The 27,097-nt window shown below is 44.0% G+C and overlaps 2 protein-coding genes across 5 annotated transcripts in view; one reads left to right on the top strand and one right to left on the bottom strand.

Moving 5' to 3' along the window:
• Window positions 1–11,720, top strand: part of LOC137167040 (THAP domain-containing protein 6-like) — a 30,356-nt gene extending 18,636 nt beyond the window's left edge. The window contains exons 2-6 of one of the 3 annotated variants that reach the window (XM_067568993.1): window positions 3,356–3,472; window positions 7,178–7,385; window positions 8,088–8,207; window positions 8,842–8,937; window positions 10,594–11,720. In XM_067568993.1, coding sequence (XP_067425094.1) covers window positions 3,393–3,472; window positions 7,178–7,385; window positions 8,088–8,207; window positions 8,842–8,937; window positions 10,594–10,821 — 732 coding nt within the window. In that variant the 5' untranslated portion in view covers window positions 3,356–3,392 and the 3' untranslated portion in view covers window positions 10,822–11,720. Of the gene's footprint in view, window positions 1–3,355; window positions 3,473–7,177; window positions 7,386–7,429; window positions 7,962–8,087; window positions 8,208–8,841; window positions 8,938–9,822; window positions 10,224–10,593 lie in introns of those variants that run through there. The other 2 variants (XM_067568995.1, XM_067568994.1) reach the window with 2 other exon arrangements.
• SMIM15 (small integral membrane protein 15) overlaps window positions 1–27,097 on the bottom strand; it is a 118,214-nt gene that overhangs the window by 40,169 nt on the left and 50,948 nt on the right. The window lies entirely within an intron of this gene.

Below are 27,097 nucleotides of genomic sequence, written 5' to 3'. Positions count from 1 at the left end.
TTCAGTGAGCAGGATCTCCCGTCCCCCTGGCTGTAGCAGGGGAACTGTGTGCTCCACCTGGGTCCCTAGGCAGCGGCTCCCTTCTGCAGCCAGGGGGACAGGAGATCAGTGCTCCTCTCCTTCTGGCTCCAACAGGGACCCAGCACGTAGGGACCCAGGCAGAGTGCTTTGCTCTCTGCTGGAGCTGGGGAAGGAGAGCGCTGATCTCCCATCCAACCAGCTGCAGCAGAAAAACCATGCGCTCCACCTGGGTCCCTAGGCTGTGGCTCCCTTCTGCAGCCAGGGGGATGGGAGATCAATGCTCCCCTCCCTCTGACTCTAGCAGGGACCCCAGCGCCTAGGGACCCACACAGAGGACTTTGCCATGCTCCCTGCTACAGCCAAAGGGAGGGGAGTGCTGTTCTCCTGTCCCCTTGGCTGCAGCAAGGAGCCTGCGCTGGCAACACACTCCACTGGGTACTTAGGCAGTGGCTGCCTTATGCAGCCAGCAGGAGGCGAGCCACCAATCACTCTTAAAGACCCTTCAGGCCACTTTTGGGGATTGGAAACTGGTCTAGTTTCACTTTTTATTATTAAATAAATGGTACATTGTGCATTGAAAGAGTGTTTAATTGTGAAGTTCTTTGAGTCTGCATTACACACAGTAAAAGCAAAAAGAAAGAAATTAATAAATACATCAATGATATTGCTGAGAACAGTTTTCCCCAGGCTCTGTCTTCTTCCCACCCAGTCACTCCCGCTTCCAAAACCAAAGTGCACCTGTGAAGAGACTGCACGTATGTGCAGAGTGTGTGTGTGATCATGATGATGCATCTTAAATAACATTTTTGCAGATATTTGTCTTCTCCTGCCTTTTATTACTCTCCAGGAGAGTCAGCAGCTCACTTTGTAACATCCTTGAGGTAGCCCGGAGAGATATTTCCAAAAGTAGAGTATGTTCCCAGTGTGTATCTTTCTTGTATAACAAATTCACTTGCCTCTTTTTGGCTTTTAATGATTATTTCTCAGTTTTTAACAAATTTCTTTGCTTGGTCCCTCTTCTAATAACAGTGTCTAGAATATTAGTTCACTGAATGGACTGTGGAGGGGAACACTGATTGCATAATGTGGTTATCAGCTTTGGTAATAACCCTAATGGCAACTTTTTTTTCTTATTCTAATCACAGAGCTGATGATGTATCTTTGGTGTTTCTGTGATATTTATTTAGCTATCATGTGAAAGAAGGAAAACCCACCTTTTCATGTGTGTCTCCAAATTAGATTGGAGTTAGCATTTCACTATGATTATCAAATGTATTTGCAATCCTCTGACACAATATAAAAGTAATAGAATTATGAACAAAGTATGTAACTAGCTGATGTACAGTTGCTTCAGCATTTCAGTGTGTGTTGTGATAATTCACCCTTATATTTCAGATAATTTTAGACTTTGGTAATAGTTCCCTTTAAAAAGCTCTATAATATATATGTTTCCTTTAAGCATGAATAAAGATCATATATACAAAATACTATTTTTCCGGTTGCCACCAGAGTAAATGAGTGCAAGAAACTTGTAAGAAATATAGATGATTTAGTAATAACAGATTTCTAAAGATGATGACAAGAGTCCTGATCCAGTGCCCACAAAAGTCAATGGAAGGACTCTCATTAAGTTCCATGGGCATTGGATCAGGTCCTAAAACAAAAGGAATGTGTGCTCTGTCCCTTCTCCGACATGTCTTTTTAGAACTTGGCCTGATTTTTGTATATTCAGGCCTGATTATGCAAAATGGAGATAGTTGTCTTCCTGTATTCAAGGGTTTCATTCTTTACCATTTTAAAGAAAATAAAAAAAATGTGAACTGGCATTTTCTCCTGTATTTACTTTGAATAGGTAGGTATATGCTTAATGCAGTTGATGTGGAACACATTCCAACTTGTCCAAAGAACGATATTTCCATAAATAAAACAGCCCTTGAATTATAAATTAGTTGTTCAATTTTAGCCAGAGGGATGATGCCACGTTCTATGAAATTGTGGTAAATACATTTCAGGCATTAAATATTCTAGGTGTACTGTTCCAGTATAACAAAGCCAACTGCAACCTTTGAAATACTTTTTTGTTTTTGTGGGTTTTTTCTTATCTGTTTTTAAGAGAGATGAAGTGTTGTACTATGTCACGTTGCTTTAAGTTTGTTCTGAAGTCTTAGCTGGCAGGAAACTGTTTTTTTCCCCTGTTTGTTTGTTTGTTTTAATTGCCTCACTGAGACTTTTATGCTAAGGAGGTACAATACTTTCCACAAAGAACAAATCACAAATTCAGCACTGAGCACACAAAGAAAACAACCTACTAAGTTTTGCTTTTATTTATTTTTCCTGTGTTTATTTTATAACTTGCTGTACTTCTATGTATAGGTTAACACCTCACAATACACCCATTCTCTGATTCTGTGTCCTTTCCTTGCCTATAGAAACTGGCTCCTCTATGCCCGCATCCCCTATTAATGGACTAATTTAATTTCTCAGCTTTCTTTTGGGAGCTGAGGAGTAACAATGGATTTGTATGGCTACTGTGATGTAACTTTCAGAATGATCTGACATTTTGGATGTCTTGCAAATGCCATTGTAGCTGTTTTTCTGTTTCTCTGAGCTGCAAATTTCAGGTGCTGTTTAAAGTAATGAAGATTGTTCTTATTGAATACACTCTATTGGAAATATATATATATATATATATATATATATATATATATATATATATATATATATATATATATGGAAAGCTGTCACAATTTCAGTTAAGTACAGTATAATGGTATTAATGATGTCCCAAAATGATTGCCCATTGTATTATCAGCTTTCAGAATGATGATAAGCTATTTTTCTTTTATTTTAATAATAAATGGCTGTTTTTCTCTGTGAATATGCATGATCATTTATACACAAAACTTGAATTATTGCATTTTACTGAGTAGAATAATGTCCATAATATCAACATACAGGTATATATCTATCCAGTACTTGTTTTAGCATACTTATATAACATCATGGGGAGGAAGAATGTCATTTCCTTTATTAATTATTATAATAAATGTGCTTGCAAAATATTTTTGCATTAATTGAGTTGATGATTGGTATCACTGTTATTTCTGTGTCGTGTAGCTAGATCGTCTGTTCATATGGAAAGACAAAACCTGCTTTACATGGATTACTCATAATTAACTATGTAATAAAAGGTAGCAACTACTTTTCATTCTCTCTTCTACTTTCAACCTTCCAGTTGGACAGGTACTGCAGAAACTGTCCATTGATGCCCTTTCAGCAGATGTTACCTCTAAATATTAAATCATGTTCAACATCTATTCTCTTCTCATTACAGCACTGAATGCAGTAACCATCTCTGAGGGGGACTTATCATGGTAAAATATTGTGCAGCATATAACTGCAATAATGCAGACACAAAGTTAAGTCGGAAGCAGGGAATAACTTTTCATAGGTAAGCATTATACATGTATTCTAATTGCAGGTATTACAAACATTGGGTGGAATCTTGGGCAAAACTCCCATTGACTTCAATAGGGATTTCATCCTCTAAATATTTCAACCAAGTAAACCTCACAAGCCTACTATTCTGGAGTGGCACTCTGATGCCAGTAGCTACTCCAATACAAGCCTTTTCTCCTGGCTGATGAATTGGACACAGCACTTCCTGTCAGGAATGGGTAAGAAGCACTGATTGAGGAGTGTCATTTCAGCATACAAAAAAGCAGCAGCACAGCTAAAGGAGCTCTGGAAATTGTAGTCCTGGCTTTCAGTGTGGTGACCTGATTAAAAGTAATATCCAATAGATGAAATACAAAATCTTATTTAATTTAAAACAAAAAGCATATGTACAATGTTATTAATGAGGAAATGTGTTAAGAAAAGAGGCCATGTCTGACAAACAAAAAGATGGGAAGGGCTGTGGGAGAGAAATGAGGGTTGGGACGTGTTAGTCAAGCCTTTAAAGTATGTGGAATTGTGTTTAGTTTTGTACTCCATATTGCCCACTCTCATTAATTTTAGCCTCACAATAAATGACCTGAAGAAGGGAACTGTTACTATCTCTGGTTTATGACTGCAGGTGGGGGAAGGGGATGAAACGGGCAACAGAGGGGATAACACCCACCTTTTCAGAAGCATCTTTACTTCTAGCTGCCATAATTTTTGGGTGCTCAGCTTTTAGCAATTTAAGGCTTCAAATGCAAATACCCCTATTGGCTGTAATGAGAATTTTAGGTACTTGACACTTCTGAAGATGAAGTCTGCTTTTGAATGTTTGGGTCTGCATAGACTACACAGTGAGTTAGTGGCACTGTCTGAACTAGAACTATGGTCTCTTGACTCTCAGTCATTTCTTGAAGCACTAGTTCTCATGCCAGCCCATGCTATTTCACACATTTTGGCGACTCGTCTTGACCCTATTTATACATAGTATTTTATTATTAATTTAATTATTTAATATATGGTCTTCAAAAGCTCTTAATTAAACCTCAATCACTTTTTTTACCCTAAACCTCTGAGGGCTCAAGCAACCATTGTGGAACATATTGGTATATTCTTCTGAAAATACTTGCACCTATCTCTATTTACCAGTAATTTGGGTCATGTGCACACAGCTTGGAGAATATAATCCCCATCTCCCTTGCTTCTACCTCCTACTTTCTGAGCATCATGTCCCTCCTTCACCTTTCAGATTCTTCCTAAAAATCCACTCCTTTCATGAAGCATTTCCATTTTCCTTCTCACCCACTGCACATCGGTGCCTTTTTGCTTTTCTATTGTCCATTGTGTTGCCGAAGTCTGAGTTAGATGGAAACCTCCTCTAAGCTGGCACCTGGTCTATGAATTTTTAGTACAGCATCATCTACACTAACATTGTTATGATTGCTCCCTTGGAATCCTTGAAAATTACTATGCCATTTTAAAAGCATAATTGATTCTCTGTATGTGGAATCTATGCTGCTCTGGGAACTGAGTAATTAAGTAGAACTGGGTTTGTGAATGTGACGTGCATATCACAGAAATTAAGAAATGGAAATAAGCCTATTAGGTCATCTAGTAAATTCCCTGAAGCTAATGAGCAATTGTTTTCTGCAGTATACTCTTTGGTGGTTTGTCCAGTCCATTTAACATGACGTAAGTGATGAGAATTTCACCACTTACAAAGAACATATGAGCACTGCACGTGTGAGATTGTGTTGTGAGTGGCTTAGCGTGTATCTAGTGATCTTAGAAGATAAGTATACATTACTTCTTTCCCTCTGACTTTTTATCCAACTGAACATTTTAATAAGGATATCTGTATTTCTCCCTGAGTATCACCCTCACTAAATACTTTGCAATCTTTTAGCTCCTTTTTTTCTAAGTGTCTTAAAGTGATTTACAAACATAGGTGAGCATTTATTATCCCCAATTCTCAGAGGGGCAAACTGAGACACACAGAGATTGTCACTTGCCCAAGGGCACAGGTGTCGTCTGTTGGAAAATTGGGAATTAAATCCAGGTCCCCTAACTCCCAGTCTATGCCATGTCTACTGGATCACGTTGTTTCTCTCTCTGGCCCCAACTCAGCAAGGCAGGGCCCTCATATGGGGGGGGGGGGAGAAGGGTACACTTTGCCAAGGCCCGGAGGCCCTGGGGGGCCCAGCCCAGGCTGCAGCCCCATCACCATGAGGAAAAAACTGAAGCTAAATTGTAGATCATGCCAGAGGATATTTATAGAAACTTATTTCCCTGTATCTATGTATCTATTGTCCAGATCATGTGAGATTTGCTGGAGCCAGTCAGAAGCAGTGTTAGAGCAGTCTAAAGCAATATTCTGAGCAGTGAGTTGCTGGGCCTGCTGGCCCAGCCCAGGCTCTTCTCTAGAATAGAGAGTGTGTGCTTGTGTAGTTAAACTAGGACTTGTAGTTTGAGACTGAGAGACAGAGATATTTGTGCTCCTCTCTGTGACACGGTCTACCATATCAAGATCAAGAACTACCAGTCCCAGAGTTCCTTGTGCAGAGGCAGGAGAGGGATGGGCAGCAGGTAGGAGGGACAAAATATATGTGAGTGTCAATTCACTCACAGTCACACACACACACACACACACACACACACACCCCCGGGGCCCCTCACTGCCATGTCTGGTGGTGATTATAAATACAAATCAGGCAGCCAGAAATGTAAGGAGGTAAAAGAAAGGGAACTAAAAGAAGCTAAAGGACACCAATCTATCCTCCAGTTTTTCAAATCAGACAAGGCCTTTCTGTAGTCAGGCAATATACTAACTAGGGAAGCAGATGAACAAAATCAAGATGAAAATTATTTCAATATAGAGACTGTGACTGTGGCAATTGATGACAAAGAAAAGCTGCCAGAACATGCATCATGTGACTCCAATCTAATGCTTGAAGATAGTCAGGTAGTATCATCATTAGCACCGCCACATTCAGAAGGTTTATAAGAAGCAGGAGAGAATAGTGCTACACTATCTGATTCTTGTCTTTTCAAAGATCCAGGCTTGTGGCCTGAAAACATAATAGATTCTAGCCGTCAAAAATTTGTTCTGTCTGGTGTTCTGACTTTTGAAGAAATGCAGAAGCTAGCAAAGTCAATGCCAAAAGATGTTGATGGGGGGGATGATAATTCATGATTTTGCAATGAAAAAGGCCAGAAAAATAAAGCTTTAAAGTTAATTGGCCTTATTATCAAATGTTTGCTGTCACATTGGTCCATTAGAATAAAAAAATCAAGAAATTGACAGGATATAATGAACAAAAAGTTTCAAAATAGTCAGCAAACTTGTAGGACTCCCAGGCTGTGTGTTATGTTAAACAAAAATAGCAAAGGGGAGGCATTTTTCAGAAATGTAGAATATGTAACAGTAATTTCAGAATTCAAACTTTTGTCATGGCTCATGAGATTGTATGTATGGGTTGAGGGATTGTGGTATGTGTGTGGGAAAGGGTCCGTGTTAAAAGTTTGTACTGGGCCCAAAAAAATTATGCTTGGGCCCTGCAGCAAGATACTTAAGCAAATGCAGTTTTAGGCAGGTAATTTATCCCATTGATTGTAATGTGCTGTATGGGTAACATCACCCCTTAGTAAAGTATAGTTACTTAACACAACCCAGTTGATGTTCTTTGGTATGTGAACTTTGTCATTTCTGTTTTAGGTTTCCCAAGGATAATAAGAAAAAGCACCAATGGGCCCAGGCAGTACACAGGGCTGACCCTGTAACTGGTAAACTCTGGACACCATCTGAATGGGACATGATTTGTTCTCAGCATTTCAACCTGGAGTGCTTCAAAGAAATTAATGGAAAGAAATTTTTAAAGGAAGGGAGTTGTCCTTCTATATTTTCCTTTCCTGACAATTTTCAGGTGACACTGTGTGATTTTATTAACAATAACTGCTTCATTATCAACTGAGGTATATGATAACCACCTAAGGTGGGAAGTTTTTGGAGTGACATTTAACCCAGGGTGCCATACTGTTACTAATGTGCTAATAAACCTTCATTAGGTCATGTAAAAATAGCTTTAGTAAAATCTTGGGGGTGGAGGGTATTGAGGTATCAGAGACAGTGTATGTATATCGGTGGTTAAATTATGCATTCTAGAACTGTAATAACCAATTTGTTTTTAAAGTAAAAGCAAAAGCTGTGTCCTTGTGTCCTTAGTAGGTTGTGGCCAATTAGTTCAGATTCTTTCAGCCTATGTTATTTCTGTTAAATTAAAGACTGGGTTTGTTAAATTTGTCACAGTATGGATCACAGCTCAATAGAAAGAGTTTCTCATGAACAGTTTTTCTTTCTAGTCACTATTGCTTGGAACAGCTCCATTCCCATTCGCACTGATGTGGACCAGGTCTCACCATCTTTGAGGCTGCTTCTACAGTCTGCTGGGTTCTCTTGTAACAATGAACCTGATCTGATGCCTATAGAAGCAGACGTGGAGGTGGAGTCAACACCTGATATAACATTTATAAAACCTAACTTTGGTGATGAAAACCCCATTGGCAGCAACCTTAGTTCTGAGAGCTGAAGTTCTCTCCCAACTTTAATTGCATTCTTTGTTTTGTAGAATCCAGATAATTCTTTACAGAGATCAGCAAAGAATTCCAAATGTGCTGGCATATTTCTAGAAAACCCTCCCCTTGAGGCAGATCCCAGTGTGGTGTATGTTACACCAGTCACAATAACGGTAAGCACTGCCCATATTAATGACCAATTCTGTGTCAATCTGAATAGGACAAATACTTTCTTATTTTAGCATTTAAAAATAATCTGTGATGCTGTGTAATGCGGTACTTTACTGGTCTTGGGACAATGATTAACATATAAGCTTACTGGAGAACAGAAAAATACGGAGATGTAAAAACGTTGTCAAATGTGCATGTGTAGGGTTTACAGTGAGGCAACAGACGTCTGCCATGAAGTGATTAAGATACATGGAGTGAAAACCTGGTGCCGTTGAAGACAGTAATAGTTCTGGCACAGGGTAGGACTGTTGGAAAGAATTTTGAGCAGAATTAGATATCAGAAAACCCATCTCTCCATCTTTCAATAACTTGACTAATGTGCAACAAATGAATGTTCTTCACATTCAGCCATGAAGCATCTGTGTCATGAGACAATATCTGAGCATATATGAACTGGCATGAAAGAGGGTGTTTGAACTTCCAAGTTTATTCAGAACTCCTATTTCTCACTGCGGCTAGAGTGAAAGAAAGGCAGAAATGTTTTTTTAAAAGCTGTACCCTGTTGTTTCTTTTCATACTCCATTCGAGCATTCATGGGGGGAAATTAAATTCCTCTGATGATGTTTCCTTTTGTAGAAAACAGCTAACACCCTAAAAAGATTAACAGAAAATCTCAGCTGTCCTCCTGAGGTAGACACCAATGGGTTGTGTAATACACAGGACACAATAACGGTGAGCATTAAAACGACAATGGCTAGCCTTTCTCCTTTTACATTCTGACTTTCTATTTTCAGCTTTTAAAAATGTTCTCTTGTTGACACTGAGTCCAATCCTAAAGCCCTTATACACTCAGAACTCCTAGTGATTCCACACTATCCACGAGAATCTTAGTATATTGAAACATAAGATCTAAGGCTTAGTGATTTTAAGTTTTAAGTGTTTTGTTCATAGTTCAAGATAGCATTTGCCTACAGTTAACCAGATAGTGCTGTAGGAGATGGTACTGCTTCCCCTTATATTTAGGAAAAGAAATAAATGAATCAACAGCTACAAAATATTTAGCAGTAGCCATTGTATATGAACTGAGTAAATACTTGCAGTCCAGTTCCTAGTGGACCGGTGTCTGTATCTCAAAAGCCACTGTCACTATTGCCACGGTTGTTAACTATTTCCATAGAGAAGCTCCCAATATTGATTGGACATGGAGACAGAACCTTCCTCTCAGCATTACAGATGGTCCCTTTACCAGGTCAAGGTGCATTCTAGGCACTAAACTACCTTTGGAACTGAAAAATAAAAAATATTCAGAAAACTGCAGAAGTAGGTTCTACATCCAGATAAGCTAGTTCAGGACCAAATGCCCAACTGGTCAGAGGAAAAATGACAGTTGATATGGAAATGAGTTGTCTAGAAGGTGTAAATCTCATCTATGTGAACTTGATTCCTACCCTGGCATGCTACATTCAGGGCTAAATTGCTGGCACTTTCACTTCTGAGCCAGGAACTCAAGGAATTGCTGATACAGTAGTGCAGCTTTAGGGAAATCAATGGTCTCCTCCTTTGGATGAGCCATTTTATCACACAGTAGTTCCCTTTGCTAATCTGATGTTTTTTCAGGTGCATTTTAAAGATTGCACGGTACGTTTTCCACAGAGCAGAGCCTTGATGTTTTGGTCAGCATCCCCTGCTTTTGTACAGCAGGCTGTAATGTTCAAGGCAGTGGGTGAGTTATTGCTGGGTCCATAATTGCAAAAGCCCCCAAAGCAATGGATGGGCACCTTTTAACAAATCTGAACGAATAATAGCTGCCACATTACTTTACACTGTCACTGCACTACTGTTACACAACTCATTAAAAACTCTTAGGTGCTGAGCCAGACCCCCCTTAATATATCCTATTTATTAGACCATTCAGTGGACTCTATATCGTGTGTCCACTTCTTATAACTTTTTGGATTCTCCTGTGGGCAGAAGTCAAAGTAGGCCTTTATATGGCAGTACAGCATATTAGCAGGTGATTCTTCCACTACAGTCTCTAAATCAATGGAGCAGACACCCAAGGGTGTCCTGTACTTATGCCTGGCAGATGAGGTCTAGCTCCCCATCTTCAGTCAGATCTGCTAGCATGGCTTCAATGGAGCTCTGTATGGGCACAAAGACTCTGTGCAAGTGGATCTGATTGTAGATTTGTATCTTACTTTCTTTCCCTGCTCCACTGCTTTGTTCCATGTTGTTATGAGTTCCTTGTCCTACTCCCAGTTCCACCATGGAGCTGCAATTATTGAGGCTCTTTTGTTTTGTTTTGGTAAATTAAGCCCCCAGTTAGCTCTGATTCTAACAAAAATAGCAAAACCCGGGAATTGTTGCTTTCTTTTACCTTTAAATTAGACAGACCACCATTACCATATCACAGACAGTCCAAAAACTCTGAAGAGGAAATTGGATGAACTTTTAGCAGAGAATCACAAGCTCAGAAGAAAATTAAGGACTGCTTCTGATCAAGAAGAGAGACTCAGTAAAAATGTGGAAAACTTGTTGGACAAGCTGCACTCTAAAGACGTTGTCGAGGGAAGTAACATGATTGCTAGATGTGTGCAAAGGGCATGGTCTGAATGATGAGTCTTCTCTCTCTGACTGCAACCAGCTGTTGGTGAACATTTCTTAGCCAATGTTTATTGCTATACATATCATTTTTGAATCTCTGTAAACAATATTGAAGTTTTTCATATAAAAGCTAGAAACTTCAAAGTTAAGATTGGCACTTGTGTTATTGAGGAAGAGAATGTCAGCATTATCTTTTAATTCCATCTCTGCATTGTCCCACACTGTGATCATTTTTAGATATATAGTTGCATGGAGGGTGGATGGGAGTTTTACCAATTTTTTAAAGTCTTCTGTAGACTTTTACTAAGTGGGTAGTATTTACTCAAGAGACAGCCATGGCTTTTTGGAACATTTTAGTATATTATTTAAGTAAATATTTATAAATTTCCTCAAACCTGCTAGGTTAGGAAATCTCTAGTCAGATAAATATGTTGCTGCATTTATGAAAAATTTTATGTTTCATATTATATCTCTTTATATTTAACCAGTGTATTAGATTAGTTTGAGGTGTGAGAACATTTTGAATGGCAAGACCTGGAAAAGACCACATTATGACATAAATTTCTTATGCAGCTCTCCCATAACTTCTAGCAGTAAAAACTTCACAGCATCTCCAACCATCACAGGTTTTGCTTTTAGCACCTACTTTATTCATTTTGTCTCTCTCCCTCCGCCCCCCCCGCCCCCTCCACTCCCCCGACATCTTGTGCCTCCTTTTAAGTGCATTAATTTCTTGAGATGCAATGGTGTCATTGCAACATCCATCCACAAGTGTACTATAAAGTCAGTTTACATAATGGTTTGAAATCTATACCATGTTTTTGGTTTTTTTTTGAAAGACTGGAATTTACGTTAACTATCATATTAAATCTTGTGATCACATATGTAGTAAAATGTGTGTGTGTATAAAAATAAATAAAATTTAATATTGTTTAATTGATCCAGACTAATTCTAGTCCATTGTATCAATATGCATTTCTGATGTCTATACTGCATGCTACAACTGAACATACTAAAATTCATTATGAAAAATAACTACTGTGTATGTGCAGAATTGAGTCTTCACATAGGTTGCCCTCTCATGTAGTGGCCTACTAAGGGCAAGAGGAATGGACAGAGCACAAAGCATTCCAGCTAATCTAGGCTGCAAATCTAGCCCAGAAACAGCCATGCAAGGCTGCCATAAATTATGCAGCCCCAAGGACTGCTCAGGCTTATGCCAGGGATTGCACTGGTCTCCAGAGCAGTCCAGAATTAGGTAAATACAAAGATGGTATATTAGTCACCTTTGCCCTTCCCTTGCTGTGGACTGCGCCTTCTGCACCATGCCTCCCAAGTGGCACAGTGTGGAATTTGTCCCTATTTGTTTAGATATTGAGGGCCCTACCAAAAGGCCTTTAAAGGTAATGGAAAGGCTTTCCTGACTTTAGTGGCCTTTGAATCAGGTTCTGCATGATCCAGTGATGATCTTCAAACAATGATCAGAGGGATGTGCACTTTTTTCAGACTTACAGTTTTCCAGATATACTCCTGCAATTAAAAATATTAATTAAAAAGCACCAACTAAAACTATTGCTTTATACAAAAAATACACAGCAGGTGAGGCGATCAGTGCATCACACTGGTCTTTTATTATCTATGAACAGAAGTTGTCAGAACATTATACAAATACCAAACTTCCATCAAAATCAAAAGGAATGTTGTCTTCTGATGAGTTCAGTACCAAGTGCTTCAGAGGTAAAAAACCCCCAATGGACAATTTTGCCATAAGGTAAAGCAAAAAGGGCACATGCATTTTTGCATTCAGGCCTGTTGTGGTCTCTTTTGAAAACTGCCCTGAAAAAGATGTGGAAGTTTATAGCTGTAAGATTCCCATTGAATTTCATAGCCATTGCATGGCTGAAACCCCTGCACAATTCTTAGCATCCAGGGTGCAATATACAGCTAGTTATAATTATGCTATTAACATATAATTAGACCACAAGTCACAACCTAAACATTTAGGCCATTTAGAAATGTGTACAACTGAAATTAAACATGAGCTCAGTCCTTTGTTCTTTAATGGGCTGGTGGAGATGTTCTGGGCAACAGCACAAACCAGTTTGAGATAATATAAATGTTGCTGCAAGGTATTTTTTATGGGTGCAACAGTGACTAAACAAGAATTAGGGGAACAAATGAAACATCTGACTCAGCACAGAGCTGCAAGACAAACACAAAAAACATTCTTCTAAAAACTAGAGAATAAATTAAGATAATACAATAATTAATAAGGTTACTTACCTTGTAACTGTTGTTCTTCGAGATGTGTTGCTCATATCCATTCTCAGTTTAGATGTGTGTGCACCATATGCACTAGTACTGGAAAACTTTTTCCCCTATTGGTACCCGTACAAGCCGGCTCCTAGCACCCCCTGCAGCAGCATGCACATGCACCTGCACATAGGCGCCGCCAGCTCTCCCTCCCTCTCAGTTCCTTCTTTCTGGAACTTCAACTGAGGGGAAGGAGGGCAGGTGTGACATGGACATGGGCAACACATCTCAAAGAACAAGTTACAAGGTAAGTAACCTTTCTTCGAGTGCTTCCTCATGTCCATTCCCAATTTAGGTGACTCACCAGCAGTGTCTCCGGAGGTGGGCAGGAGTTCATGGACATGACACTTGAAGCACTGCTCTGCCGAAGCCAGAATCATCCCAAACTTGCTGCATCAAGGCATAGTGGGACGAATTGCCCTGAGCTCTTTGATACTGATGTGCCCTGGGTCTTTAGGGAACCAATGTAAGCACCCCATCCCAAGGCCGAGGTATCGGATGTCAGTGTTAGTGACGGCTGGGGTGCTTTGTAGGGCATTCCTGAGAGGACGTGACTCAGACTCGACCACCATACCAGGGAGGTAAGTATTTTTGGAGGGACCGTGAGTATCTTGTCCAGGTGGTGTCTGACCAGAGAATAGACTGACACCTACCACATCTGGAGGGGTCTGAGGTGCATTCTGGCCTGGGGAACCACGTAGGTGCAGGCCTCCATGTGGCCCAGGAGGCTGAGGCACACCCTCACTGTTGTGAGGGGGCGAGTTGAAATGCAGGTTATAGTATCTGTCATTGCCTGAAACTTTTCCTCTGGAAAGAATGCTTTGGCTCTGGACGACTCCAGCCTCGCCCCAATAAATTCTGTTCTTTGTACAATTTACACCAATTTCTGTTAGTTTATTAGGAGGCCCAGCACCTGACAAATGATTCGGGTGATTGTGATGCTGGCCTGCACCTGAGACTTTAACATGCCCCTGATGAGCCAGTTGTCCAGGTAGGGGAACATCTGCACTCCTCTCTTCCTGAGGTAGGTCGCTACCACTGACATGCAGTGCTATGGAAAATGCGTTGTTAATGCACTGGCACCAGTGAGCGGCATGAGGAACCTGAACAATGGGTGTGACGGGACTGGCTCTTATCCTTGGGCTTCCTGTATGGACTAGACGAGTGGGTCTGCGGTGCTGGAGAAACGTGCCATAAGTCTGGCACCCTGCGTCACTCCATGCTTCTGTAACAGTGGTTCGCTTGGTGCCGGTCCTTCAGAGAGTGGTGGCAGGAGCCCAATCTAGCAGTGTCCTGACCCGGAGAGCGTGGCCTCAACTCTGGGGACCACCTACACACCGGTGAACGGTGCCTCGGTGAAGGGGACTGTTGAGCAGATCTGTCTCTCGATAGGCTGCCCCTAGGCGCTGGTGCCGGATCTCGGTGCAGTGCTCTGCCGTTCTTCAGCGTTTTTGATACCGGCAGCGCCAGGAGGTCCTTCATCGCTTGGAAGGCCTCTGGAGTCGACGGCACCTGGAGTCGGTGGAGGGCCCAGTGCTGGGGTCGACGCTCACAGCGGCAAGGGATCCTTCTGAGGTGGGGAGGATTGGTGGCCCGAGATGGGTCTCACCTGATCCCCTTTCTTTTCCACAGGGGAGCGTCCCCACTCCGTGCGAGTCTTCTTTGGCCTCTTCTTTGGTACCGGGAATGGTGAACAGTGCCGAGACGAGGAAGAGGGCGACGGAAGAGCAGTGCACACCAAAGCCATTGTGCTCGGTGCCAAGTCCAATCTGCTAGGCTCTGACACTGGTCTAAGTGCCGACTCCATCAGGATGGCCCTGAGATGAATATTTCATTCTTTCTTAGTCCAAAAGCGAAAACTTTTACAGATTTTGCACCTCTCACGGACGTGCGCGTCTCCCAGACACTTTAAACAAATTTGATGCTGATCACTCCTCAGCACAGGCTTTTTACACGAAACACAGGGTTTAAACTTAGGGAAACAGGGCATGCGTCGACCCTGGGATTCTTACAACTAACTGTAACTAAACTATTAACTATATGCAGTAGAATAATGAATAAACCACTAGGTTTTAGAAAGAGAACTTGTGAAGGTAAGAGACATAACATCACTGTCACTGGCGGCAAGAAGGAACAGAGAGGGAGGGGGCGGCACCTATATGCGGGTGCATGTGCGCGCCACTTCAGGGTGTTAGAGACGGCTCCTATGGGTACCATTAGGGGAAAAAGTTTTCCAGCACCGGTGCATGTGGAGCGCGCACACACCTAAATTCGGAATGGATATGAATAAGCACTCAAAGAAAAAAACAAGGTTACTTACCAGTAACTGATGTTCTTTGAGATGTGTTGCTCATGTCCATTCCACTATACCTGTGTGCACGCCACTGTGCATGGTTCCCGGAACCTTTTTCCCCTTAGTAGATCCCATAGGGCTGGCTCTAGCGCCCCCTGGAGCCCGTGCACATGCCACGGTATATTAGGTGCTGCCAGCCCTACGCCCCCTCAGTCCCTTCTTTCTGCCAACTCCGGCAGTGGGGACAAGGGATGGGTTGTGGAATGGACATGAGCAACACATCTCGAAGAACATCAGTTACTGGTAAGTAACCTTGTTTTCTTCTTCGAGTGCTTGCTCATGTCCATTCCACTATAGCTGACTAACAAGCAATACCTTTGGAGGTGGGTTGGAGTTACTGGTGAGCTGCCCTCAGCACCGCTCTGCCGAATCCTGCATCCTCTCTCGCTTGCTGGACGATGGCATAGTGGGACGTGAAGGTATGCACCGATGAACAGGTAGCAGCTTTGCTCTCCAGCTTTATCTCTCCAAGAAGGCCGTAGACGAGGCTTGAGCTCTGGTTGAGTGCGCTTTGATGGTTCCTGGAAGCAGCACCCTCTCCTGCTTGTAGCAGAACTTGATGCAAGATGTAATCCATGAGGAGGTGCAATGGGTGGAGACAGGTGAGCCTTCCATCCGGTCAGCCACTGTGATGAAGAGCTACGTCGATTTCAGAAACGACTTTGTATACTTGATGTACAAGGCCAGTGCTCGTCTCACGTCCAGCGAATGCCATCTCCTCTCCTCCTCCAAACTGTGCAGTCTGGGAAAAAACACAGGGAGAAAAATAGCTTGATTACAATGAAATTGGGAAACCACCTTGGGCAGGAAGGCTGGATGCGGCCTCAACTGCACCTTATCCTCATCAAATACTGTATAAGGGGGCTCTGAGGTCAAGACCCTAATCTCGGAGACTCTCCTAGCTGAGGAAATGGCCACCAGGAAGGCTACCTTCCATGAAAGCATGAGCAGAGGGCATGAAGCTATGGCTTCAAAGGGGGACCCCGTGAGTCTTGAGAGGACCAGGCTGAGATCCCAGGTTGAGGTCATGGACCTACGGATAAAACCTTTCCAGGGTGAGGAATAGAAGAACAGGGATCTCCCCTCTAGCGACTGATGGAAGGCCGAAACGGCCACCAGGTGAACCTTCAGTAAGGCCAATGCCAGACCCTGGAGCTTTAACTGAAACAGGTACTCCAGGATTGCCTGTACAGGCGAAAGGCTGGGCGGGATGCCCCGGGACTCCACCCAAGAGGTAAACTGTTTCCACTTAGCCTGGTACACGACCTGTGTGGAAGGTTTCCTGCTGCCAAGCAGGACTCGTTGGACCTGGACCGAGCAGGTTCTCTCTCCCTCCCTCAGCCACAGAGCCTCCAGGCTGTGAGGTGCAGGGAGTCCAGGTCCGGGTGCAACATGCGACCATGGTCCTGGGAGAGAAGGTCATGTCGCCTCGGGAGCTCCAGGGGTGGGGCGATCGAAAGGTCCAGCAGCAGACTGAACCAGTGCTGTCTCGGCCAGGCCGGAGCGATGAGTATAACGTCCGCCCTGTCCCTCTTTATTTTCTGCAGGACCTTGACCAGGAGCAGAATGGGCTGGAATGCGTACATGAGGGTCCCTGTCCAGTTGACAAGGAACACGTTGGAAATCGACCCAGTCTCGCAACCCTGGAGCAAGCAGAACCTTGGGCACTTCATGTTCCAGGTCAACGCGAATAGGTCCAGTTGGGGAACACACTACTTCCGGACATAGCCACCACCTCTGGGTGCATCAACCAGTCATGGCGGGGTAGATACGACCTGCTGAGGCGATCCGCCTCATCGTTCCTCACTCCTGGGAGGTGAAAGGCAGTCAAGTGTAAATCGTGCCTCACGGCAAAGTCCCACAGATGGGTAGCTTGATCGCAGAGGACTGAGGAGCGCGCTCCCCCGCCTGTTTATGTAAAACATGGCTGTTGTCCTTCAGCACCTGCACCACTCTGCCTGTCAGGAATCGGAGGAACACCTTGCACGGTAGGCGAATGGCCCTCAGCTCCTTCATGTTGATGTGCAGGAGCCTCTCCTCCCCCGACCAAAGTCCTTGAGTGCCTAAGTTGGCACTGATGTGGGCTCCCCATCCTACATCCGAAGCGTCGGAAATTAGGATGACCGATGGGACCAGTTCCCTGAACGGAACGCCTTTCATCACTGCCCTGGGAGTCCGCCACCAGTTTAGGGAGGCTAAGACGGGCGGGGGAACTGTGACCACCCAGTGCAATGGGTGTCTGCTCAGCACATAAACCAAGGCCAACCATGCCTGGAGCGGTCTGCGCCTCAGGCGAGCTAGTCTCATTACATATGTGCAGGCCGCCATGTGGCCTAACAGCTATAAGCAGTGCCTGGCAGCTGTTGTGGGGCATGGGTGCAGCTGGGAGATGATAGAGACCATTGCCTCGAAATGTGGCTGAGGCAGGAAGGGTCTGGCCTGGGAAGCGTCCAGGGTGGCCCCAATGAATTCTATGTGTTGCACTGGATTTAGTGTGGACTTCTGCTCGTTTATGAGCAGTCCCAGCCTGCTGCACATGGAGCAAGTGAGGGTCATGCTCTCCTGCACTTGGGACCTGGACCTGCCCATACAGATAAGGGAAGATTTGTACACCCTTTCGCCTCAGGTGGGCCGCTGCTACCACCATGCATTTGGTGAACACCCTTGGAGCCAAAGATAGGCCAAAGAGTAGGGCTGTAAATTGGTAGTGGAGCCAGCCACTGTGAAACGAGGAAACACCTGTAGCTGGGGAGGATGGACACATGAAAGTATGCATCCTTGAGGTCTAGGGCGGCATACCAGTCTCCTGGATCTAGGGAAGGGATTATGGAGGCTAGGGAAACCATACGAAACCTGAGTCGTTTGACATATTTGTTTAGACAACGCAGGTCTAATATGGGTCTCAGACCCCCCCTTTGCCTTGGGGATGAGGAAGTACCTCGAATAGAACCCTTTCCCTTTCTGCCTTGAGAGACCATTTCCACTGCTCCTATGTTGAGGAGGGTGTCCACTTCCTGCAAGTGGAGTTGCTCGTGAGAGGGGTCCCTGAAAAGGGACGGAGGGGGAGGGTTGTTGGACGTAGCCCCCAGAGACTATCCCGAGGACCCATTGGTTCTAAGTTATCCTTGCCCATTCGGGGTAGAAGGGCCTTAACTTGTTTAGGAAGGGGCAGGGCGGATCCAGGGGAGCAGTAGGGGTGCCACCCTCGGGTGCACCATCAAAACTGTCTCCTCCGGTTGCCCGACCCCCTGGGGAGCTCTTGCTGGGGAGCTGAGGATGAGCTGGGGGGGCTCATTTCTCCTTCTAAACCCCCTATTCCTGTCCCTATTCCTATAGGGTTCAAAAGGCCTGGGCGGAGGCCTTGGCTGCTGCTGCGCCTGGGGCTGTGACTGACGCCTGGAAGCCTGGGGTGTGTATAGGCCCAGGGAGCGAAGCGTGGCCCTAGAGTCCTTCAGACCATGCAGCTTCACATCAGTCTTGTCAGAGAATAGGGCCAACCCATCAAAGGGGAGGTCCTGAATCGATTGCTGCACCTCCTGGGACAGGCCCGAGGATTGCAGCCACGAGCACCTTCTCATGGAGATGGCAGAGGCTATGGCCCTGCCCGCTGAGTCAGCAGCATCACAGAACGTCTGGAGTGCTGCCCTAGTCACTGTGGTTCCTTCCTCCACAGTGGTGTTAAAGTCTGCGGCTTGGTCCTGGGGCAGGGCCTCAGCAAACCGCCTGAGGAAGTCCCACAAGTTGAAATTATATCTACCCAGGAGGGCTTGATGGTTGGCAATCCTGAACTGCAGGCTTGCCGTGGAATAAGCCTTTGTCCCAGACAAATCCAGCTTTTTGTTGTCTTTGTTCATGGGAGTAGACCCTGGCTCACCTTGCTTGTCATGCTGGTTAGCCGCATCTACTACCAGGGTTCCCGGGGAAGGGTGAGTGAACAGATACTCAAACCCTTCGGCCAGGACATAATACTTTCTCTCGGCCGCCTTTGACGTAGGGGCAACCGAGGAAGGGCTTTGCCACAGGGCTTTTACAATTTTAAGGACCCTTTGGTGGACTGGGAGGGCCACTCTCACTGGGGCAGCCGCTGCCAGCGCATTAAAAAGGCTATTTTCAGCCTCATCTGACTCTTCCACCTCCAGCCCCAAGTTGGAGGCCACCCTCTTGAGCAGCTTCTGCTGCGCCCTGAAATCCTCCAGTGACGCCAAGTGGTTCCAGGAGACTGCCTCGTCCGGTGAGAAGGAAGAGGACTGCCGAGGTGCATCCTGCATGTGCACTCCTTCCTGGTGAAGGGATGCACCTGTTGAGGGTCCCTCCATGGGGTCTGACTCCTCGTCCGAGGAGTGGTGTCTATGGGCCCTCTCCTGTGCCAGAGACACGGACTGCACCCCCAATGACAGGATGGATTTGGGCCCCGGCCCCATCTGGATACCGCATGGGGCCCAATAAGGCCATTGCTGCGGCCATTGACCCTGGGGCCGACCCAGGGCTGACTGCGCCCCAGGCTGTGATGCTGTGTGGGGGTGTTGGCTCTCCTGAAAGCTGTCCCCCCTGGGAGATCCCAAGACAGTGGACCGGCAGTGTCGTGCACGTCCTCGGTCCCGGGCGCCCTTCCACGCTGGGGACCGCCCTCTCAACTCCTCTGACCTGGAGGACGACGAGGACTGCCTCCATCGCCGCGAATGGTGCCAACAAACGGAGATGTGCTCCGAAGAGCTAGAGGTACCAGAGTGTCGTCTCAGTACCGGTGACTTCCGGTACCACTTGCCGTGTGGCCCAGCAGACCCTTTCAGTGACCAAGGTAGGTGCCACTCCGAGCTCCTCGGTGCCGAGCCGGACTCTGGTGACCAGGTTCCGTGTCGTGGACTGCACAGTGCCAGGTCCTCCGATGGTGACCAGATTCTGCGCCATCTCGGTGCGGGCGAACTCCTCGGTGCCGGGTCCTCTGACGGCAATCAGGTTCTGCGCTGTCTGGGCACGGGCAAACTCCTCGGTGCAGGGGAACTGAGATGGGAGCTGTCCGAGCGCCGCCTGGCAGACCTCGACCGGTGCCGCCTCCTGGCTTGCGAAGCCTCTGGTGCCAGGTCCTGAGTCGAAGCAGGCCGGCTCGCTTATGCCGACCTGAAGTGACTGCTGGGGGAGCGTCTCTGCTCTACCCCCAGTGGCTGTCCAGTGGGAGATCTTCCTTCCCGTACCAGGGATCTCCACCATCCTTCGGGGGGAACCCAATGTGGGTTTCCCCTGTGACACCAGCCCCTTCTCCCTCAGTGGAGGGGGGGGGGGGGCAGAGGTGGCGTAGGCAAGGCCAACAATGCTCTTGCCGCCTGAAAAGCCTCCGGTGTCGACGGTGTTGGCAGGGGCACCCTCCCACTCCCAGGAGTCGGGAGAGGCTCCCTAACCGGAGATGCAGGCACCACAGAAGACTCAAGGGGCCAGGTCTGGTGCATCTCCGTACTCGACCCTGCCCGTACCGATGGCACAGGGGAATGTCCGCGCTCCGCACGCTGCTTCTTCCTCTTCAGTACCGGTGATGTTGCTCAGTGTCGAGACAAAGCTGGTGCTGGCGGTGCATTCTGCACTGAGCTCACGCTAGGTGCTGAGGTGGAGCGGGCCGGCTCGGACGCTAGGCGGAGCACTGCCTCCATCAGCAGGGCTATTAACTGGATTTCTTGGTCCTTCTGAGTCCTCAGTTTAAAAGCCCTGCAGATCTTGCACTTTTCTTTTCTGTGTGCCTCCCTCAAGCACTTAAGGCAGCAGTCATGGGGGTCGTTGAGCAGGAAGGCCTTCCCACAGGAGAGACACAGCTTGAATCCCGGCGACCGGGGCATAATCCGGCCGCTCTAAATCCCCTCAGGGACTTGCCTTATCTCTAACTACTCTTTTTAACAACACTTAACAACTACTTAACTAACTAAACTACTTAGAATAACAAACAAGTTCAAAGAAGGGGAATAGTACTTGCTGAGAGCAAGGCTAGTTCCAGCAACTGTCATGGGTGGAAAGAAGGAACGGAGGGGGCATAGGGCCGGCAGCACCTAATACACTGCGGCATGTGTGCAGGGCTCCAGGGGGTGCCAGAGTCGGCCCTACGGGATCTGCTAAGGGGAAAAAAGTTCCAGGAACTATGCATGGAGGTATGCACACACCTATAGTGGAATGGACATGAGCAAGCACTCGAAGAAGAAGAACTTAATACTGATGATAAACAGAGTGATTGCTGGAACCTTTGCCTCTCCTCACCCAATCTTCTCCCTCCTATTTGTTATTCCCAGCTGTCTATATTATTCTGTAAATTCTTTAAACTGTAAAAATTCTGTAAACATCATTCTCTTTGTGCTAGATGTTTTACAGGATTTTTGGGGTACAGTATAAATAATAACTAAAAAAGGAAAAATACTGTCTGAATAGTAGAGGAAACTTCCTGACTTAAGTCCTATTAGCCTATGTAGAAAGGGAGGTGGCAGATGAAACACTGTAACACATTTGAACCAATTCTGTACTGCCAGGAAATGGACTAGATGAGCTAATCAATCTTTTCCATCTCTAATTTCGATGATTAGCTCATGCCCATACTTCACCTACAACAATACATGAACATGTTCACAAGGAGGGTTTTGTAGACTTTTCTGCTTCTGGGTGGATCTAGAGAATAGCTCAGTGATGGAGCCAGGCCTCTGTCCTGGCCCTCAGTTGAAGATCACAAGAGAATCTCCTTCAGCTGTTACTTCTTAAATATAAAGCAAGCTTTGGGACTAGTTTGAGTGGAAGTTAAGTACACACAACTGATGCAATAATCAGGTCCCCTGTGTTTGTTGGAAGTATCTCCTTCCTCCACTGTAACAAAAACCAACCCTCATTATTGAATGTTGCAATTTCAGTGTATGGATTGGATGAGAACACAAGCACTTCTGTTGCAGATATTTGTTCCTGCACATTTAAAATATGCTTTTTTGCAATTATTATTCGCTTTCCATAAACAGTCATGCCAGTAAAACTTAGTAACATGGTAGTTGACTGGATGCAACCCCAAAAGTGCAAAAGCATAGCTGGAATGAATTCATTTTACAATTGAAGCAAATATGTGTGGGGCATTTTCACAGTATTCACTGAACATTAGTTGTGATTATCATCATCCTCATTTTAAAAGCTTATTTCCTGCCTCACTGCAGTCTTCTATTTTCCATTTAAAAATTTTTTTTAAAAAATTAAATATTTGAAATTTTTAAAAATACCCTATTTAAGAAAATAAATAGAAGCTACAATGCAAGACCGGAATGTGTAGCATTTGCATACAGAAGAATCACAAAAATTTATACATTGCTGGCCTTCCTTTTGGTAGGAAAGCAAGAACTGACTTTTACAGAAAACAGCAAACACCTTTTTTTTCCCAAAAGGGCTGTGGCTTTCTTTGTTTCTCAGCTGCTGCTGCCTTTTTTCTTTTTATTATTTGCAATTTAATTCTCCTCAGTGCATGTCTTTTAGACTAAACCTGTGTCCCAGTCGTGTAACTTATATATGCTTTTGCTTTGAAACCACTTGAACTGGAAAGGGAAGGATTCTGATTGACTTGGAGCATTCTAAAAGGGGAGGCTAATATTTCAACTCAGCTGAAATGGCTGCTAATTTTAAACTACCAGTTTCATCTTTCTCTAGCAGAAACACACATTTTCCCCTACCATAAAATTTTCTCATAATAGAAATGAGACAGTTCCCAGGGGCGTGGTTATCAAAAAATAATCTTGCCCCAATCTGATTAGAGGCATGAGGCTCACGCCTCAAAATGCTCTAGGGTGTGATTATTTTATGATAACCATACCCTGTATCATGGCTTATTGATTAATTAATAAAACTTCAGCATTATTATTCAGAAGAGGGACTGAGATATCAGAGGAAGAGCTGATTCTGAAATGGGAAAGATTCTTTCTGGCTAACCAAACTACCTCTCTCTTGCCCTGAGTATAACCTCTGTGTGAAATTACAGGGTCAAAGGATACCAGTTCATTGGTGATTAGCTCACTGGGTTATTAAAATTGAAACACACCCAGAAACATACTTATTTAAAGACAATTTTCACTAGACTGTTCCCTTTCCATTTATATTGCACATAAGGGCTACAGAACAGAATACGATTTCGCTTGCTAGGGCACCTGTTGTAGTCAAGGTACTAGAAGTGTGTCATACAATAGTTAGTTAGATACTTGCATAGCCAAGCATACCTGCAATAGCTCTTGCCCAGCCTGGAACTTTAGAACCTATTTTAATGAGAGCTGCTATGTTAGACTGGTCACTGTGGTAAACACCCTGTTCAGGGCAGCTCTAAATTATGCTTGCTGGTAATGACTCCCATTCTGAAAGACTATTATGCCCCCAAGGGATCATTTGAGAGCAATGCACTTTTGCCACAGCCCCTCTTTCTCCTTGTGGACCCTAGGCCAAAGGGGGACAAAAAGGAATGGTATTGAGCCAGCCATGCCTGCTCTATACTATCTTGGATTCCCCCACATTGGAGGGCTCCTGTTCTACTCATTCAGTGCAACTGTTTGGCCCTTATACACCAACAGAGTGGCACAGCCATGTCAGAGTGTGGTCTAGAATCTAGCCCTTGACTCCCAGTCCAGTGCTTTAATTACACAGGATGCAGAGATAAAGTTTCTGAACACCTTAAATGATTGCTCCTTGGAACAGCTAGTCCTGGAACCCATAAGAGGAGAGGGAATTCTTGATTTAGTCCTAATTAGAGCACAGGATCTGGTTCAAGAGGTGAACATCACTGAATGATTTGATAATAGTGACCTTAACATAATAAAATGTAACATCCCTGTGTGGGAGAAAACTGCAGACCCCCACGGTAGCATTTAATTTCAGAAAGGAGAAACTTTACAAAAATGAGGAAGTTAGTAAAGCAGAAATTAAAAGATACAGTGCCAAAAGTGAAATCCCTGCAAGCTGCATGGAAACTTTTCACCATAATAGAAGCTCAATTTAAATGTATACCCCAAATTAAAAAACATAGCAAGAGGACCAAAAAAAGTGTCACTGTGGCTAAACAACAAAGTGAAAGAAGCAGTTAGAGGCAAAAAGGCATCCTTTAAAAAGTGGAAGTTAACTCCTATTGAGGAAAATAGAAAGGAGCGTAAACTCTGATAAGTGAAGTGTAAAAATATAACTAGGAAAGCCAAAAAAGAATTTGAAGAACAGCTAGCCAAAAACTCAAAAAGTAACAGCAAAAAAATTTTTAAGTAGCTAAGAAGCAAGAAACCTGCTAAACAACCAGTGGGGCTATTGAACAATTTAGATGCAAAAGGAGCACTCAAGGAAGATAAGGCCATTGCAGAGAAACTAAATGAATTCTTTGCCCTGGTCTTCAAGGCTGAGGATGTGAGGAAGATTCCCAAACCTGAACCATTCTTTTTAGGTGACAAATCTAAGGAACTGGCCCAGATTGAGGTGTCATTAGAGGAGGTTTTGGAACAAACTGATAAATTAAACCCTAATAATTCACCAGCACCAGATAGTATTCACCCAAGAGTTCTGAAGAAACTCAAATGTGAAATTGCAGAACTTACTAACTATGATGTATAACCTATCATTTAACTCTACTTCTGTACCAGATGATTAGAGGATAGCTAATGTGATGCCTATTTTTTAAAAAGGCTCCAAGGGCGATCTTGGCAATTACAGGCCGGTAAGTCTAACTTCAGTACCAGGTAAACTGATAGAAACTATATTAAAAAACAGAATTATCAGACACATAGATAAACACAATTTGTTGGGAGAAGAGTCAACATGGTTTTTGTGAAGGAAAATCATGTCTCACCAGTCTACTAGAATTCTTTGAGGGGGGGGTCAACAAGCATGTGGACAAGGATAATCCAGTGGATATAGTGTACTTAGATTTTCAGAAGGCCTTTGATAAGGTCCTTCACCAAAGGCTCTTAAGCAAAGTAAGCTGTCATGGGATAAGAAGAAAGGTCCTCTCATGGATCAGTAACTGGTTAAAAGATAGGAAACAAAGGGTAAGAATAAAGGGTCAGTTTTCGAAAAAGACAGAGGTAAATAGTGGTGTCTGCCAGAGGTCTCTACTGGGACCCAGTACTGTTCAACATATTCACAAATGATCTGGGAAGAGGGGTAAACAGTGAGATGGCCAAATTTGCAGATGATACAAACCTACTCAAGATAGTTAAGTCTAAAGCAGACTATGAAGAGTTGCAAAGCGATCTCAGAAAACTAGATGACTGGGCAACAAAATGGCAGATGAAATTCAATGTTGATAAATGCAAAGTAATGCACATTGGAAAACATAATCCCAACTATACATATAAAATGATGGGGTCTAAATTAGCTGTTACCACTCAGGAAAGAGATCTTGGAGTCATTGTGGATAGTTCTCTGAAAACATCCACTCAATGTGCAGCGGCAGTCAAAAAAGCTAACAGAATGTTGGGAATCATTATGAAAGGGATAGATTATAAAACTGAAAATATCATATTGCCTCTTTATAAATCCATGGTACACCCACATCTTTAATACTGCGTGCAGATCTGGTCACCTCATCTCATAAAAGATATATTGGAATTGAAAAAAGTACAGAAAAGGGCAACAAAAATGGTTAGGAATATGGAACAGCTTCCATATGAGGAGACATTAATAAGACTGGGACTTTTCAGTTTGGAAAAGAGATGACGGAGGATATGATAGAGAGCTATAAAATCATGACAGGTGTGGAAAAAGTAAATAAGGAAGTGTTATTTACTCCTTCTCATAACACAAGAACTAGGGGTCACCAAATGAAATTAAATAGGCATCAGGTTTAAAACAAACAAAACAAAGTATTTCTTCACACAACACACAGTCAACCTCTGGAACTCTTTTGCCAGAGTATGTTGTGAAGGCAAAGACCATAACAGGGTTCAAAAAAGAACTAGATAAGTTCATGGAGGATAGGTCCATCAATGGCTATTAACCAGGATGGGCAAGGATGCAATATCATGCTCTGAAGTGTCCTTAGCCTCGGTTTGCCAGAAGCTGGGAATGGGCAACAGGGGATGGATCACTTGATGGATTATCTGTTCTGTCCATTCCCTTTGAAGCACTTGGCATTGGCCACTGTCTTAAGGCAGGATACTGGGCTAGATGGACCACTGGTCTGACTCACTATGGCCATTCTTATATTCTTATGTACAAAATCATCTCCCCATATAGTTTCAGACCTGTATAGAAACCCACAGCTAGTGTGGGACTTGATCCCTTAGCTAATCAAGTCTTTGAGACACAGCAGGCTGGATTCTGAGTTCAGTTATACCAATATAAATCTGGAGTTATTCCACTGACTTGAATGAAACGAGTCCAGGTTTACTGAGGCATAATTGAGATCACAATGTGGCCCAGCACTTGCAAAAAGGACTTAACTTTAAAAAGTTGTATCTGTTGTGGCACAACTTCCAAACTACTGGACACATTTACAAACACATATAGCAATTTAATGTCACCCTCACTTAAATTTGGACATGTCATTGGAAACAAAGGGTAAACCATTATGTATATTTATCCTCTTCTAATACTTACAATAAAAATAATTTGATGATTGTGGTACTCGGTGTGTTGGTCACCGATGTTTATCAG

The sequence above is a fragment of the Emydura macquarii genome, unplaced genomic scaffold, assembly GCF_026122565.2.
Source record: "Emydura macquarii macquarii isolate MOO-44397 ecotype Brisbane River unplaced genomic scaffold, CSIRO-AGI_Emac_v2 contig_2897, whole genome shotgun sequence".
NCBI lineage: Eukaryota > Metazoa > Chordata > Testudines > Chelidae > Emydura > Emydura macquarii.
This window is presented reverse-complemented; position numbering and strand designations above follow the sequence as displayed.